The sequence below is a fragment of the Phocoena sinus genome, chromosome 2 (genome assembly GCF_008692025.1).
Source record: "Phocoena sinus isolate mPhoSin1 chromosome 2, mPhoSin1.pri, whole genome shotgun sequence".
NCBI classification, from domain to species: Eukaryota; Metazoa; Chordata; class Mammalia; order Artiodactyla; family Phocoenidae; genus Phocoena; species Phocoena sinus.
The window spans coordinates 31513649-31530897 of NC_045764.1; the positions used below are offsets into that span (position 1 = coordinate 31513649).

Genomic DNA, 17249 nt, shown 5'->3' on the forward strand with positions numbered 1-17249 from the left:
AAAGCCTTCAACTCGATTTTCACGGAACAAGCAAGTTTTCCCATCTGCATTCATATTTCATTGCAAATTACAGTAGTAACTAAAACTGGTCTGAACCTGTTTGAGGAGGCAGCCCTGCTCATCCAAGGGTGGCAGGACCAGAGAGCAGCAGGGTGACCGGGGAGGGCATCACTCCAGGGTCCGGAGCACAGGGGGAGAGCTCCAGCTCACCAACAAGAGGTCCATTCAGAAAACTTTTACTGTGGCAATAATCCTGCTCTTTCTCTCAAGGATAGCACGTGCCTAAGATGGGTCCTACCTCCCAGAACAAACCCCTGAGAATGGGCTTCTCCCCGACAGGGTCTACAATGCAAACTCCTCTTTTATGGGTGATGAGGGTTGGGCGATGATGCCCATGCCAGGTGTGTGAACACCTCAACCAGGTACCAACCTCACTTTGCTCACCAGGCACAGGTGTACCTTTGTCACCACACGGACCAACCAGGGCTTTTACAGGTGGCCCAGGGCAAACACAACCCCCTGGGAAAGAAGGGATGCTTCAGGGCACGTTTCCTCCCCAGCGAACCCAGATGCAGGCTCAGCTCTGCGCCTGGCCATCACCCTGCAGATGAGGGGCCGAGGAGGGTGCGGGTGGGCAGCAAGCATTTCTGTGGGTCCTGAAGGATGACCAGGAGGTTGCTGGGTGAGAGGAGGTGGGATCTGGGGAGAGAGGACAGCCTGAGTTTGGTACTTGGGGTTGGTTCCAAAGGCAGATGGAGGAATTTGGGGCATCAGCGGGTTAGTGGGTAAAGAAGCTGTAAAGTAGGTGGGATTCAGGGAGCAGAGGTCTTGTAAAAGAGTATTTAAAGGGAGTGACCTCATCACATTGGATTAAACGTAGCTTTTTAAAAAAATTATTTATTTATTTACTTGGTTGTGCTGGGTCTTAGTTGCGGCTCGTGGGCTCCTTAGTTGTGGCATGTGAACTCTTAGTTGCGGCATGCATGTGGGATCTAGTTCCCTGAGCAGGAATCAAACCCGGGCCCCCTGCACTGGGAGCACGGAATCTTAACCACTGCGCCACCAGGGAAGCCCCTAAACAAAGCTTTTTAAAGCAGAACAGGAGGAAGACCAAGGCAGAGAGATGATTTAGATGCTTCCGCAAGGAGGAGATAACCTGGGGGCTGCCGGGAGGTGGCAGTGAGGAGGAGGGTGTTCACCTGTGGAGTGCATGCTTATAGAGCACCTGCTGGGCCCTCGGCACCAGACCCCATGATGGACCCCATGGCCGGGGCCCAGGAGAGAAAAGGAGCTCGACATAGCTCATGCGGGGAGCTGGTTAGCCGGGGGTGAAAGGCAGAGGAGCAAGGAGGGCCTGGAGGTTACACAGAGACAACAGCAGAAGCTCTGCCACCCTTAGAGCTGGAGGACATAGGGGCAGGAACAGTGACAGGAACCCCCCTCCCTGCCGCCTCTTCACCAGGTTCCCTCTCACGCCCCCGTTGGCAGAACCTAACAGGACGCCAGCTGCAAGGGAGCCTGGGACCGTGGGGTGCAGACCTTCAACACCCCTGTCTCAGAGCAGAGTCCAGAGCTGGTAACCCTGGGCTCCCATACAGACGCTGCCTCGTCAGACAGATATTGAGGGGTGTCAAGGGAGATGTCGGTGTGACTCGCGGGCCTCCGGCTGTGGAAGCCAAGGAGCCGGGGTAAATGCTGCTGAGTCTGACAGGCTTCCACGAAGATAGGCCAATGCCCCCCCTGGAAAGGCCGTCGGAGTTTAGGGCAGAAACGGAGACGGTCGTTTAGACTTTAAAAAGCCTCCCTTGTGTGACTGCATTGACTCATTTAAACCTGCTAATAGGATTGCCTGGACCTCCTCACCTCTCGCGTTCCTGGTGGGATTGGATCTTCCACAGAAAAGCGCTTTGGCTTTTGCATTTCACACTTGAGTATGTTATTGATTTTTCTAATTTCTGATAAGGCTGATTCAAAATCTTCCCCCATGAGACCTCCAGGACCTTTGGCTTCATACTGGCTGCTCAGCTTCCTGCAGTAGCCGCAGGGCGAGCAGCTTTCCAAAGTCAAGGCTGGCAGACACATCCACCCTGCCCTTGGCCATGGATGCACCCCTATCTCAGACGGCCAAACATACAAACCATGGGTCACACCAGCTGGAGGGGCAAGGACCGTGCTCTGTGTGTGAAGAAGGCAGGTGTCACACGTTTAGACATGTGCAATCTGATGTGTCACACATGTAGACATGCCCCCCACCCACCCCCAGTTCTTTCTGCATTAGTCTAGAGCATGCTGATTTCATAGCACTGGACTGTATTCAGAATCGCGACCTCACCTGTACTTGTCCAGAAATGTTCCACCACCCCACCCGCTGCTGCTAGGAGGCACTTCCTACCACACAGCTTCAGTAGAGCTGCTGCCCAGCTCCAGCACCCTCGCTGGCTCCCCAGTGCCCCCAGAATTAGGAAGTAACTTCTAGAGCCTTACCAAAATTTGCTCTCGGTAAACACATCTTCCACTAGCTCACCTATTCTTCTTGAGCTCGGAGCCTCTTCTGTGAGCCCACTCATTGAAATCCTCTTCATCTTTCAGGCCCATTCAAATATCATCTTTTACATTAACCCTTTGTGGATCTCTGCAGGTTCCTGCAGAGCTTGGAGAGTTCACTGTTTCCTCATGGAACTGTCCTTGCTTGGCCATGGACAGTTGACTCTGGGTCCTGGTCTCACCCACCCCTTGCCGCCCCCCATGCAGTGGGAGGTCCCAGAGCATAGTGTTCAGTAGCCTGGGGTCTGCCTACAGCTGGAGGCACTCTTGGGGAGGTGTGCCCTGGACCTGGAGCCGTGCTTCGGCTACCTCCACGCCACAGGTCATCTCTGGGGAGCAGTGGCCCATGGAAGGAGCAGCAGGTATTGGGTGGTGCCTCCCAAGAACAAAAATGGAAAATGAGGCAGAGACAGCTTCATTTTAAGTGATTTGACCTCACATTGCTCAAGCAGCCTCTCAGTTTTGAGGTTGCCCCCCAGAATGTTCTAGAGCTCAGGAAGGATTCTTTTCCCTCAGAGCAGTGTTTTTCCAAAGTGTGTGAATTCCCTAGAACTGCCAAATATTGATGGATACTATGTGTCCAAAGGGGCCCATCACAAAATATTTGAGGAATGTTCCATGAATGGGCTAAACAATTTAACGGATTTTTTTGGTGCAGGCCTTCTCAGGGCCTTGAACACACTCATAATGCACATGACAGGGCCCCAAGGAGGGAGTACCAAAGTGGCTTTGCCCAAGTTTATTTCACTGTAGGGGTTGGGGAGGGCGTGGGAGGGACATCCTGAGAGTCTGGTGTTTTCTCAGGAACTCACTCCAGGAAGTGCTGTCTTCAGCCCTGGGCGGCAGGCACCCCTCTGACCACAAGCTCTTCATCAGAGGAGACAGGTTTAGTGGCAGGAATAGAACCTAACTTCCCGGACTGTGCTTTGCCTCAGAAGACAGGCATCTGCGTAGCAGCGTGGGAACCGAACGTGCTGAGGCTCTGGAGCAGGGGGTGTGATCCTCCCGGAGCTGCCGTTTTAAATGTGTGTTTAGCCGTCACGGTTTGACGGGTTTAAGTACCTGAGTTCCAAGTGCATCATTAAAGCTTCTGCACAGTTACCTTCGTTAGACATAACGAAGACGTATGTCATAACGTTAGAGCCACAGCAGCCGTCCTGATCTCGGAACCTCTCTGTTTTGCAGTTCCTTCCACAAAGGGCGCCTTCCGTCAGCCCGGCCTGCATGACCCCGCACGGCACTGTCCTCCACCAGACCCTGGATTTTGATGAGTTTGTGCCTCCACTGCCCCCTCCGCCCTATTATCCCCCGGAGTACACCTGCACGCCCACCACTGAGGCCCACAGGTGGGTCTTCCCTGGGGACACCTCCCTGAGCTATGCTGGGGCCCAAGGATGGGAGGCCCATTGGGGGAGGGGAGGTGCTCCTTGTCAGGGAAGGTGAGCAGAGGGGGAGGCGAATGAAGGCCTGTTGGATCAGACAGCAGAGCCCGGGGAGGTGGCAGGGCTCAGAGCCCCGTGCGTTTCCGCTGGCCTCACTGCAGGGCATCAGAGAAGAAACCCAGCCAGGCAGGAGCAGCCCTGTCCCACTCTTCACAAAACACAATACTGCCGTCGGTTTGTGGTCATTTAATAGAACATGTCACATTTAGTTAAAGATTGAATCAGCTGTATGATGGTTTTAATTGTCATGGAAAAGGCCATAGAGTTTATTGAAAGTGTCAGTTTCCAGCAAAAAACAAAAGTGAGGACTGCCTAATGAATGAGGCTTTTATTTCACAAACACGAGAATTCCAGGCGGGGAATCGGTCTGATCGCTTTGAGGGAAACGGGAAGGGTCTGGGCTCCTTACCCAAGGAGTGATGTTCCGCGGTTCTGCCTTTCCAGGGGCCTCCACCTGGACTTTGCTTCCTCCCCATTCGGCACTTTGTACCGCGTCACCATCAACAGCCCCGGCCTGCTCTACCCCGCCGAGCTCCCGCCGCCCTACGAGGCCGTGGTGGGCCCGACCCCCACCAGCCAGGTGAGGCCCGACCCCGACAGGCCAGTTCCCCGTTCCCGGTCCTGCTGCCTGCGCTGGCATCTCCCTCAGCCTTTCAGCAAACCTGTGGGATGCTGGTTGTCTTAGCCAGGTCATGGGGGAGCAGAGGCAGCAGGTGCAGCGAGCAGATCCTGCAGAGATGGCAGCCAGGCGGGGATTCCAACCCTATGTCTGTGCTGCCTTTCCTTGCCTCCCCTCAGATGTGCTGGGGACACAGTGCAGAAAGAGTGGGCCCAGGCTCTGACCCGTGGGCAGAGGCCCCCCGGGGTGGGGTTGGGCCATGGTCTGAGTATGCAGGGGTCTCTGGGCTGTTTCAGCTACAGGCCACTGTCAAAGTCATCCGGACACCTGAGAGAGCTCGTCTGGATTCCTGGTCTTGTCAGAGGCCTGGCGGCTACAGCCAGGGAGGTGCCTGATCCCAGCGGGCAGGCATTCGGGATGTGTGGCCTCAGTTTCCTCATCTGTGAAATGGGGTCAGAATAGTACCAAGCACATCGGATGGAACAGGATGTTTGTAATGGACAGGACTGGGTACATGGCAGGGTCTGACTCAGCAAAAGCCGTGTGCCCTTTCTTGGTATTATTATCCTAGCCCTCATCATTGTCATTGCTGAATATCAAGGGGCACCAGCCAGGGCAGAGAGATGTGAGCACCGGGAAAGGCCATATGGTGCCCAAGTGCAGACGGAGTGGTAGGGCCATGCGGGAGTCCCCCAGGGCACCATAGGGATTGGGGCGTGGTGGGCAGTCACAGCCATCAAGGGAGCAGGGGCACCAGGACAGGGCTACAGCCACTCCTGGGCCCTGCGCATCAGTCAGAGGAGACACAGACAGACCCGGAGCATCGGGGGCATGCTGTGATGTCTCAGCAGCCACGGAGCTGCCCTGACACGTGTCCCCACCGGGAGCCCCTCGCCTGGAGGTGGTGCAGGCCCCAACCTCGCACTTTCGCCCTGTGAGAAGGTGCCCGTGGTGAGCTGGCCAGGCGGCAGGGCCCATCCGTTCCTGCCACCCCCTGAGTATCAGCCCTGGGGTCCCCTGTGCTGGGCTCAGCGTCCAGGGGATGCGACCAGAGACAGTGCCGTCCACAAGGCGATCAAGTCCTGCAGGCCAGTGGCCGTGTGATGGGAAGGGACGAGGCTCGACAGACTCTCCTCGGGGTCCTGGGGAGGGACTGCTCAGCAACCCCTAGCCCCGGCCAGCCACCCAGCCCACCCTGGCCCAGGCAGAGGCTCCTGACACCCCGGGGCCTCCCTCCAGGCCTGCTCCCACCGAGAGGTCCCGAGGCTCTCCAGGCCCCCACGGCAAAGGGACTTGGCTGGGACTCCTGGCTGTTTTCCTGTCCACGGGAGAAACAGAGGCATGGGGCTGTGAGGAAGGAGGCAGTGGTGTGACCATGACTGTCATCTCTAGACTTACAATAACTGAAATTCTCTGGAGTTTTTCCCTTTAAAGCGGAGCAAAGCATTCTGCCTTCCTGGAGTGGGTTTATTTTTCTCTTCATGATAAAAACAGTTCAAATCAGTATTGTCAAGGGAAGCTGCTTGTTGTGGTAACAGTCAGAGCCCTGAGTGGAGCCCTGGGTGCTGCAGGGCCCTGGGCAGGGATGCTGGTCCCTGCGTGTGTCCGGGGACCCTGGGAGATGAAGCCTCGGCTTGTGGGCGGCAGGACGCAGGTCAGGGAGGAGAGGCAGGGATGCTGCTGGGGAGGGAGCAGCTCCTGCAGAGGCTCTGAGGGAGGGGTGAGCATGAGGTGGGGGGCCGACCCACCCGCTGGGCCTCACTGGGTGCCAGGGTCATCAGAACATCCAAGCAAGTGTCCACGGCTGCTAGGATCTGAGGTCGGGACCTTAGAGAGATCATGGTTCGCTGCAAAGATGGTCATGGAAGCCCTGGAGACCCAGACAGGTTGAGGCCCTAGGAGAGGGCATGGGGTGGGGTCCCGGAAAGCCTGGACTCAGAAACCAGTGGTCAGGGAGGAAGGCATGGGCCAAATGCTGCCCGGAGGCTGTGAAGGACTGAGCCCTGTCCACCTGGCTCACCTTTTGAGAGGCTGCCAGTGACTTTGTTAGGAGCAGCTGCTGGGGATGGGTGGGGCGGGGCGGGGGGGGGGGGGGCCTGGTAGGATCAGATGGCATCAGGGAGCGGAGGGGATGGGATGTGAGGAGGGGAAGCAAGGGTGTGGACCACTGTTTCTAGCCTCCAGTGGGCATCCCGACTCCCTGGAGGGCTTGTCAATCAAATGCAGATGGCCGGGCACACCTCCAGGGCTCCGGAGTTCAGGGTCAGGGGGCTGCTGAGAATCTGCATGGCTACCAAAGTCCCCACTGTGGCTGCTCCAAGGACACCTTTGGGGCCTGGAGTAAATCGCTCTGGCAAGATGCTCGATGAAGAGGCTGGATAGGAGGTAGTTAGAGGGGGTGGGTGGGAATAGAGTGGGAGGGGTTACCATGGGGATATGCCAGGGCTGGAGGGCGGAGCCGGCTCCCCAGGGCCAGGGGAGAGAGGCCCCTGGAAGGCAGGAGGGGACTGAACCAGGTGCAGACGGGCAGCTCGCCCTGTAACCAGCAGGGACACCGAGCAGGGTGGCCAGGGGCCTGGAAACCCCAGGAAGCCCACAAGGCTGTGTGACTCTCCTCGGCCACCTTGGGGGCGAGAGGAGCCCTGCCGCCTCCCCCTCTGCACTGCGACCCTGCCTTTTGCCCTCACAGAGCTGCAGGCTCCAGCCTGCCTCTCCTTCGTCCCTGTGAGCTGTTACTCTATGTCCAGAAGAGAGGAACCGTGCATGGTTCACGGGTCTGTGTGCACCACCCTGTGGAGAGTGGCGGAGCTGGAGCCGGCGAGAACCCCCATGATGCTCCCAGCCTCGCCGGACCTCCAAGGACCCGGCGTGCTGAGAAGCCGCCTCTGGTTTGGGTGTGACATCTGATGCACTCCCAACACTTGCACCTAGTGTTTATCACTATTTTACTCTTTTTTTCTGAAGAATAGACTATATCAGAGGATGATAATACTGGTTCTAAGACCCACGTGACCTCATTTTCCAAAAGAATGGGGAATTCTCTAAATGGAGATTTCTTTCAAAAGATTTTGGGGAGGAACTTTTGAAGGGCAAAGGCCTGTCTCACATTAGCTTGCGTTGGCTCAGAAACCACCAGCTTACAAGCCCCTGCGTGAATGTTATCCCCGGGAGGACGTGGCCCCCGCCCTTTTCTGGGCTGCCCACTTGGCTGGTAGCACTTGTGATAAATGGGCCGCCACAGGCACACACACACACACACACACACACACACACCCCGCCCCCAGCACCGAGGAGGCAGCTGCACCTCGCTGGCTGATTCTCTCTGACCCCGTGGAGTCCAGGATCCCATCCCGCCCACGGAGAGGAGGCTGCACCTGCCAGCTCTCCCTCCCCCAGTCCCCCGACGGGACAGCCACGAGCAGCCATCTTACAGCAGGACCCCCGCTCCCTGGGCCAGGAGGAGGTAATTACCCCCTTGTTAGGACAAACACATATGAATGGCCTATTTGCACTTGTTTGGACGCCCACCCCCTTGGAAAGCAAGCAGAGGCTGTGCAGGTCTGTGCGCGGCAGAGACCGCTCATCTGGACAGATTTTTCATTTGGGAAGAAAAGCCCCCCCCTTGAGCCAGCACGTTCGTTTTGACCTGCGTGTTTCAGCCACATTCAGGTTCCGTTCTGACTTGGGTTGTGATGCGTTCTCTTTCCTGTGGCCTGAGATTGTGGCTTTGGGACCAGATTGGAGGGAGGGAGTTTCTTTCTACAGCAGGGAAGTGGCTGAGAATTTGCCTAGTTGATGCCCCTGTGTGAATGACAGCGTGTGTTCTGGGGGCCCCGTGAGACTGTGCGCCAGTCCACGGGCTATAGGATCGGGAGACCAATGGGATTCGCTTCCTTGTAGCCACAGGACAGGGACGAATGGGCTTCTCTGGGGCTTCAGAGCAAGGGCCAGCTGGGCCACCTTGCGTGGGACCGGGCGTGTGAACCAAGGAGGCTCATGGGGACTTGAAGGGCAGGAAGGGGGTTCACAGAAACCATTTGGGTGCAGATTCCATGACCTGGGATGCCACACTATAGAGCTGCCTTTGAACAGTTGGGCGTTTGGGGTCGACGTGGCCCAGCAGTGCTTTAGGAATTTCGGTGGCAACATGGCAGGTGGGACGAGAAGTGGTGAGAAAGGCAATGGACGTGACAGAGGTGTGTCCAACCCCAAGTCCTCGAAGTTATTATTTATATTTTCGAATGAAATGACCTTTACATTTGAAAGTCTGTAAGTGAAGTAGCTTCGAAGATTGCCTTGGGACACGAGCCGAAAACCTTAATGCACCTTTTCCGTGATGGCTGATAACTGCCCCCAAGAACAGCTTTTTGTAAACCTGGGACATAGCCAGCTGACCTCACCCAGGAGTGGGAAACTCATTACAGAAATAGGGCAGAATGTCCATATAGGACGTCTTAGCCCCCAAGTTCCTAGGAGAAAGGGAGATGAGGGGAACTTGGCTTATTTGCCTAAATGCCGTTTGAGTTTTCAGTTACGATAAGTGGTCAAAATAGTGCATCTGGGAATAAATAAATGCAGGTGTTGGAGCGTCCACGTTACGTTATACATGAGGCTTCTCCTTTCACAGCCCTGCGGGAGCTGTGTTATGAACCTTTATTGCTAAACTCGGATTTCAACTTCAATTCTATGCCGCAAATCTATCTCTTCCACTGCCTTTGTGTTTCATGGACAATGCCCTGTGAAGTGAGCAGGCTTGCTGCGGCAAGGTGGCCTTGGACATCAGGGGAGGCCACATTCTAATTCAGTGCTTGACACCCTGCTCGCCGGAGGTGATCAATTTCCTGCTCCCAGGAGCTGTCTCCTCTTGAAACCAAATTTGACCGGGAGCCAGAGGGAAGCCAGCGATGCTTCTGCAAAATATGACACGAATCCAATTTCCTCCTGACCTTGTCTCACTGTGTGTTTTATTTCTCTTGTTTTATGTATATTTCTTTATTACCAGAAGCATTTTTTTCAGGCCTGAAGTTGCCACCCACCCCTACAAAAAAGAAAAAAAGAGTCCAATTGAGGGTTAGATACAGGAAGAGAGGTATGAAAGGAAACGAACCTCCGGGGCATTGTCCCTTTTTTTTGATTTGGCAGGAGATTCTTGACAGAGATTTTCCACACAGGTCATTGGTGTGGGGTGGTGTGAATTCTCCCATCCTTTCCCCTCCCTGGCAGAGAGGGACAGTATTACATACACATGGGATCCAAGGGACCATTTGAGCAGCTCTCTGGGTCTCTGGTTGGGGGCAGCCAGCAGCCCAGCACCTGCTGCAATGCCAGCCCGCTTGACAGAGGAGAGGTGGGCGCCATCAGCTACCCGATTGAAGGGGCAGGAGTCCAGGGAGGCAGAAATATAATTACTGAGCTGGAACCGGACCAGGCCGCAGGGGCCCGCCTCACCTTCCCTGGCCTCCCCCAGCTCATTATTGGCAAGCAGTTCTGAAATACCACAAGGGTCCAGAAATCGTGTTTTGAGATGGCACAGGGGCACGTGCATACAGGGTTCATCGCCTTCAGGCGCACGGCCTGGGAGGGGCCGCTGTGCCCTAAAGCAGCAATGGGACAGAGGCGCTCGCGTGGGGCAGATCCAAGCCCGGCAAGCGGGGAGCAGACGTGCCCCATCCCTGACAGCAGAGGAGGCTGGTCTCTCCCCTCACATTCCCGAGGCCTTTCTTCTCATTCAAGAAGAAAGCTGCAAAAGTGTGATGATGGTCCAGCCCCATTCGAGCTTCACAGCCAGCCTCCACCAGGAAGGGATGGCATCTGACTGGGCTCGGGGCCCCGCATTCTACCCGGCGTGGGCCCCATGTGCGGCTGGGACCCCGGCAGAGCTTAGGCAGGGAGGGCGGCCTTGGGAGCAGCCTCTTGGTCCCACGTGCGGAAAGCAGAAGGGAGGGCAGGGCACATGCAGCTCTGGGGCGTCCAGAGCTCGTTCAATGCCCACTTGTGTCCAAACTGCCGGCCCAAAGCATTGGGGTGCCATGAGTGTTGGTGTCGTGGGCTTACTCTTCAGGGAAGAGAGGAGGGGGTGGGAAGTGAGGGCAGGGGCTGTCCCACCTCCTCTGGTGACAGGGGGACCCTGTGTGGCCTCCGCCAGCCCCAAATGGTGCCCGTAAGCGGAAGGTGAGTGGGCTCAGGGTGGGCCCTCAGGGGCACACGGTTCTCATTGCAGAAGGTCGGAGGAAGGGGCTTTGGCCTTGGCAATGGCGTCTTCACCCTCCCACCCCCCGCCCCACACATTTAGGGGAGAAGATTGCAACCTGAGCGCCTGTCTCTAGAAGACAAGCTCTAGGGTCAGCCTGCCTTTCTGGAGGCTGCTGTGATGTGCCCCACAGACAGCAGAGTACCTACGCGCGGCCTCCTCTTTCTTCCCGTAGATTCCAAGTGGGGACCTGCAAGTGACCGAGCCCGGCTCCGGGGACCCAGACGCCACCGCGGGCTTCAGCACACAAGGTAATCGTACCCTTTTCAGTCTTTGAAACACTAAGTTGGTAGTTTTCCAGGCTGTGTCTCCTCCCTTTTCCTTCTCTTCCTCTGTAAGGGGGGGAATTTGCTGCAGCCTCTCCTGCTAAATACATGGAAGGTTCCACTTGTCCTCCTTCCCTGCCCCCAGTGGTCAGAGCTGGGAGGCCTCATGCTTTCCCTGGGGGGCTTTGTCCGCCTCCCCCAGCGCCCTTTCTCTCTCACTCGAGGAGTATGGATTTGAAGAAGAGTGCGATGCAGTCTGCGATGGACCCTTTCCAGAGCAAAATCATACCAGGCTGGGCTGGGCCAGGGGGGATCCAGAGCTGGGGGCTCCCTGCCCACTGGCTGCGGAGGGGGAGGCTGGAGGGCAGGGGCCTGAGGTTGTGTCCTGGAGGGCGTGGCAGGAAAAGTGTGAGAAGTCAGATCCCAAATATGGGGTGGGAGTCACAGGACAAACCTCGGGGTGGGGAAGGTGGTCCGAGGTGACAGGCAAGCAGACAACCTTGGCAGCAGGGAGAACAGATGGGTGGGGTGGGGGTGGGGGCGTCCCTGGGGAGCTTTCGTCTTGAGGTCCCCAGCAGGCTCGTGTGGGTGCATTTATATGGAGACCAAAGTCAACCCACCTTGGGAGATGACTAAGCGTCCCAGAAAGGACCGTGACTGTGGTGGCCCTCTGTGCTGCTGCCATCCCCACTTCAAGTAACGTCTAAGAGAAATAAGGAGGGGCCGTCCTTGATGAGGCCACCTCTGAGCGGCAGGGCCCCCGGGTCGCTACAGTTGAATGTGGAAGTGACCTTGCCCTTCCCTTGGTGACTCCAAGCAGCCGTCAGGAGCTTGTCTAAGAGGTGGCATCCAGTGACCACCTCTCCAGAGGCTACTCCAGGGCGCAGCGCCTACTAAAGCTTGGGGGGAGGGCCTGCAGCCGGGTCCCCCATTCCAGACACGTGATTCCCACAAACCACCAGTTCTCCAAGAAAGCATGGTTAGAAAGGCCAAGCAGCATGGCGGCTCCAGGGCCTCGGGGCAGGTGGAGATGGACAGGGTGTCTGGGATGCCCCTCTGGAGGCGTTCAGCAGGGCTGGGCCCTCCTCACTGCCTCACGATCCTGGGCAGCTAGCTGGGCTCCACCGAGAGATTCAGAGGGGCCAGCCCTGAGGGTAGGCAGGACACACAAGAAGTTCTGGCAGGGGGCTTGCAGGCCAAGCAGGTAGTAACGGAATTTCTGTGTGGGGTGAGGTTGAGGTCAAGGTCATTCTTTTTGCCAGTATACGTCCAGTTGTTCCAGGCTGTTTCTTGCTTTTGTGCCTTTGTCAAAAATCAGTCAAGCATAGTTGCATGGGTCTGCTTCTGGGTCCCTGTTCTGTTCTGTCCCATTGATCTGTGTCAGCCCCTCTGCCAATTCCACCCTGTCTTCATGGTTGTCGCTCTGTAATAAGCCTCAGTATCAGGTAAGGGATGCCTCCCACTTCATTCTTCTTTGTCAAGGTTGCAGCTACTGTAGGGCCTGTGCCTTTCCATATCCATTTTTGAATCAGCTCACCTGTATCTACAAAATACCTTGCTGGAACCTTTTTTTTTTTTAAGATCATTTTTTTCAATTTTTTTAATACATCTTTATTGGAGTATAATTGCTTCACAATGCTGTGTTAGTTTCTGTTGTACAACAAAGTGAATCAGCCATATGCATACATATGTCCCCATATCCCCTCCCTTTTGAGCCTCCTTCCCACCCTCCCTATCCCACCCCTCTAGGTGGTCGCAAAGCACCAAGCTGATCTCCCTGTGCTGTGCTGCTTCCCACTAGCTAACTATTTTACATTTGGTGGTGTCTATATGTTGCTGATGCTTCTCTCACTTTGTCCCAGCTTCCCCCTCCCCGCTCTGTGACCTCAAGTCCATCCTCTATGTCTGCGTCTTTATTCCTGCCCTGCCTCTAGGTTCATCAGTACCATTTTTTTTCAGACTCCATATATATGTGTTAGCATACAGTATTTGTTTTCCTCTTTCTGACTTACTTCACTCTGTATCACGGACTGCAGGTCCATCCACCTCACTACAAATAACTCAATTTTGTTTCTTTTTATGGCTGAGTAATATTCCATTGTATATAGGTGCCACATCTTCTTTATCCATTCATCCGATGATGGACACTTAGGTTGCTTCCATGTCCTGGCTATTGTAAATAGAGCTGCAATGAACATTGTGGTACATGTCTCTTTATGAATTATGGTTTCCTCAGGGTATATATATGCCCAGTAGTGGAATTGCTGGATCATGTGGTAGTTCTATTTTTAGTTTTTTAAGGAACCTCCATACTGTTCTCCATAGTGGCTGTATCAATTTACATTCCCACCAACAGTGCAGGAGGGTTCCCTTTTCACCACACCCTCTCCAGCATTTGTTGTTTGTAGATTTTTTGATGATGGCCATTCTGACCAGTGTGAGGTGATACCTCATTGTAGTTTTGATTTGCATTTCTCTAATAATTAGTGATGTTGAGCATCTTTTCATGTGCCTCTTGGCCACCTGTATGTCTTCTTTGGAGAAGTGTCTATTTAGGTCTTTTGCCCATTTTTTAATTGGGTTGTTTGTTTTTTTGATATTGAGCTCCATGAGCTGTTTGTATATTTTGGAGATTAATCCTTTGTCTGTTGTTTCATTTGCAAATATTTTCTCCCATTCTGTGGGTTGTCTTTTCGTCTTGTTTATGGTCTCCTTCGCTGTGCAAAAGCTTTTAAGTTTAATTACATCCTATTTGTTTATTTTTGTTTTTGTTTTCATTACTCCAGGAGGTGGGTCAAAAAGGATCTTGCTGGAATTTATGTCAAAGAGTGTTCTGCCTACGTTTTCCTCTAGGTTTATAGTATCTGATTTTACATTTAGGTCTTTAATCCATTTTGAGTTTATTTTTGTGTATGGTGTTAGGGAGTGTTCTAATTTCATTCTTTTACATGTAGCTGTCCAGTTTTCCCAGCACCACTTATTGAAGAGGCTGTCTTTTCTCCAGTATATGTTCTTGCCCCCTTTGTTGTAAATTAGGTGACCATATGTGCGTGGGTTTATCTCTGGGCTTTCTCTCCTGTACCATTGATCTATGTTTCTATTTTTGTGCCAGTACTATACTGTCTTTTTTTTTTTGTTTTTTTGTTTTTTTGCAGTATGCGGGCCTCTCACTGTTGTGGCCTCTCCTGCTGCAGAGCACAGGCTCTGGACGCACAGGCTCAGTGGCCACAGCTCATGGGCCCAGCCGCTCCGCGGCATGTGGGATCTTCCCGGACCAGGGCACGAACCCGTGTCCCCTGCATCGGCAGGTGGACTCTCAACCACTGCGCCACCAGGGAAGCCCTATACTGTCTTGATTATTGTAGTTTGTAGTATAGTTTGAAGTTGGGGAGCCTGATTCTTCCAGCTCCATTTTTGTTTCTCAAGATTGCTTTGGCTATTCCAGGTCTTTTGTGTTTCCATACAAATTGTAAAGTTTTTTGTTCCAGTTCTGTGAAGAATGCCATTGGTAGTTTGTTAGGGATTGCATTGCTTTGGGTAGTATAGTCATTTTCACAATATTGAATTTTCCAATCCAAGAACAGGGTATATTTCTCCATCTGTTTATGTCATCTTTGATTTCTCTCATCAGTGTTTTATAGTTTTCTAAGTACAAGTCTTTCACCTCCTTAGGTAGGTTTATTCCTAGGTATTTTATTCTTTTTTTTGCAGTGGTAAATGGGATTGTTTCCTTCAATTCTCTTTCTGATTTTTCGTTGTTCGTGTATAGGAATACCAGAGATTTCTGTGCATTAATTTTGTATCCTGCAACATTGCCAAATTCATTGATTAGTTCTAATAGTTTTGCAGTGGCATCTTTAGGATTTTCTATGTATAGTATCATGTCATCTGTAAACAGTGACAGTTTTACTTCTTCTTTTCCAATTTGTATCCCTTTTATTTCTTTTTCTTCTCTAATTGCCATGGCTAGGACTTCCAAAACTATGTTGAATAAGAGTGGTGAGAGTGGACATCCTTGTCTTGTTCCTGATCTTAGTGGAAATGCTTTTAGTTTTTCATCATTGAGTATGATGTTTGCTGTGGATTTGTCATATATGGCCTTTATTATGTTGAGGTAGGTTCCCTCTATGCCCATTTTCTGGAGATAAATGGGTGTTGAATTTTGTCAAAAGCTTTTTCTGCATCTATTGAGATGATCATATGGTTTTTATTCCTTAATTTGTTAATACGGTGTATCATATTGATTGATTTGCGTATATTGAAGAATCCCTGCATTCCTGGCATAAACCCCACTTGATCATGGTGAATAATCCTTTTAATGTGCTGTTGGATTCTGTTTGCTAGTATTTTGTTGAGGATTTTTGCATCTATGTTCATCAGTGATATTGGTCTATAATTTTCTTTTTTTGTGATATCTTTTTCTCTTTTGGTATCAGGGTGATGGTGGCTTCGTAGAACAAATTTGGGAGTGTTCCTCCCTCTGCAATTGTTTGGAAGAGTTTAAAAAGGATGGGTGTTAGCTCTTCTCTAAATGTTTGCTAGAATTCACCTGTGAAGCCATCTGGTCCTGGGCTTTTGTTTGTTGGAAGATTTTTAATTACAGTTTCAACTTCATTACTAGTGAGAGGTGTGTTTATATTTTCTAATTCTTCCTGGTTCAGTCTTGGAAAATTGTATCTTTCCAAGAATTTGTCCATTTCTTCCAGGTTGTCCATTTTATTGGCATATAGTTGTTTGTAGTAGTCTCTTATAATCCTTTGTATTTCTGCGGTGTCTGTTGTAACTTCTCCTTTTTCATTTGTAATTTTATTGATTTGAGTCTTCTCCCTTTTTTTCTTGTTGAGTCTGGCTAATGGTTTGTCAATTTTGTTTATCTTCTCAAAGAACCAGCTTTTAGTTTTATTGATCTTTGCTATTGTTTTATTTGTTTCTATTTCATTTATTTCTGCTCTGATCTTTATGATTTCTTTCTTTCTACTGACTTTGGGTTTTCTTTGTTCTTCTTTCTCTAGCTGCTTTAGGTGTAGGGTTAGATTGTTTATTTAAGATTTTTCTTGTTTCTTGAGGTGAGATTGAATTGCTATAAACTTCCCTCTTAGAATTGCTTTTGCTGCGTCCCATAGGTTTTGGGTCATTGTGTTTTTGTTGTCATTTGTTTCTATGTATTTTTTAAATTTCTTCAGGGATCTCTTGGTTACTTAGTAGCACACTGTTTAGACTCCATGTATTTGTGTTTCATTTTTTTAATTTATTTTTTTATCATTGTTTTGGCCATATGGCAGGTGGGATATTAGTTCCCTGATCAGGGATCGAACCCATGGCCCCCACGTTGGAAACATGGAGTCTTAACCACTGGACTGCCAGGGAAGTCTCCCTTGCTGCGATCTTGACGGGCATTAAACCTGTACAGCTATTTGGATAGAATCACCATCTTTCTTTTTTTATTGAAGTAGAGTTGAGTTACAATGCCATGTGGATTGCTGCTGTACAGCAAAGTGACTCAGTTATACATATATATCCTTTTCCATTATGTTTTATCACAGGATATTGACTGTAGTTCCCTGTGCTATACAGTAGGTCCTTGTTGTTTATCCATCCTATATGTACTAGTTTGCATCTGCTAATCCCAAACTCCCAGTCCATCCCTCTCCCTTCCCCCTCCCCCTTGGCAACCACAAATCTGTCCTCTATGTCTGTGAGTCTGTTTCTGTTTCATAGATAAGTTCATTTGTGCCATATTTTAGCGAATCGCCATCTTTCTAAAGCAGTGTCTTCCGAGGCGTGAACACAGTCTGTCTCCATGGTTTTCGAGCTTTGGTTTCACGGTATCATTTTCAGCATACAGATCCTGGGCAGCTTTCCTTAGTGTGTGTGTTTCGTGTTTCATTTTTCTCTGGAGCAGCTGTTGATGGCACTGGGTTTACACCTTTGGTTTCTGCGTGTTCATCGTCAGTACGTAGGACTGACTCTGAATCAACGGGAGGGGATTCACTCATGTATTCCCCTTGAATCCTGCAGCCTAGATGAGTGCACTTATTAGCTCTAGAATTTTTTTGTTTGTTTTTTTGGAGATTCTGTTATTGTTTTTTTAAACAATATTGTTTTGCTATTTGTTAAAATAACAAAAT

At 51.7% G+C, this 17249-nt stretch overlaps 1 protein-coding gene across 1 annotated transcript in view; it reads left to right on the forward strand.

The window, feature by feature from the left end:
• Positions 1–17249, forward strand: part of FAM189A1 (family with sequence similarity 189 member A1) — a 358843-nt gene that overhangs the window by 335267 nt on the left and 6327 nt on the right. The window contains exons 6-8 of the mRNA XM_032624741.1: positions 3730–3890; positions 4431–4566; positions 11031–11106. Coding sequence (XP_032480632.1) covers positions 3730–3890; positions 4431–4566; positions 11031–11106 — 373 coding nt within the window. The remainder of the gene's footprint in view (positions 1–3729; positions 3891–4430; positions 4567–11030; positions 11107–17249) is intronic.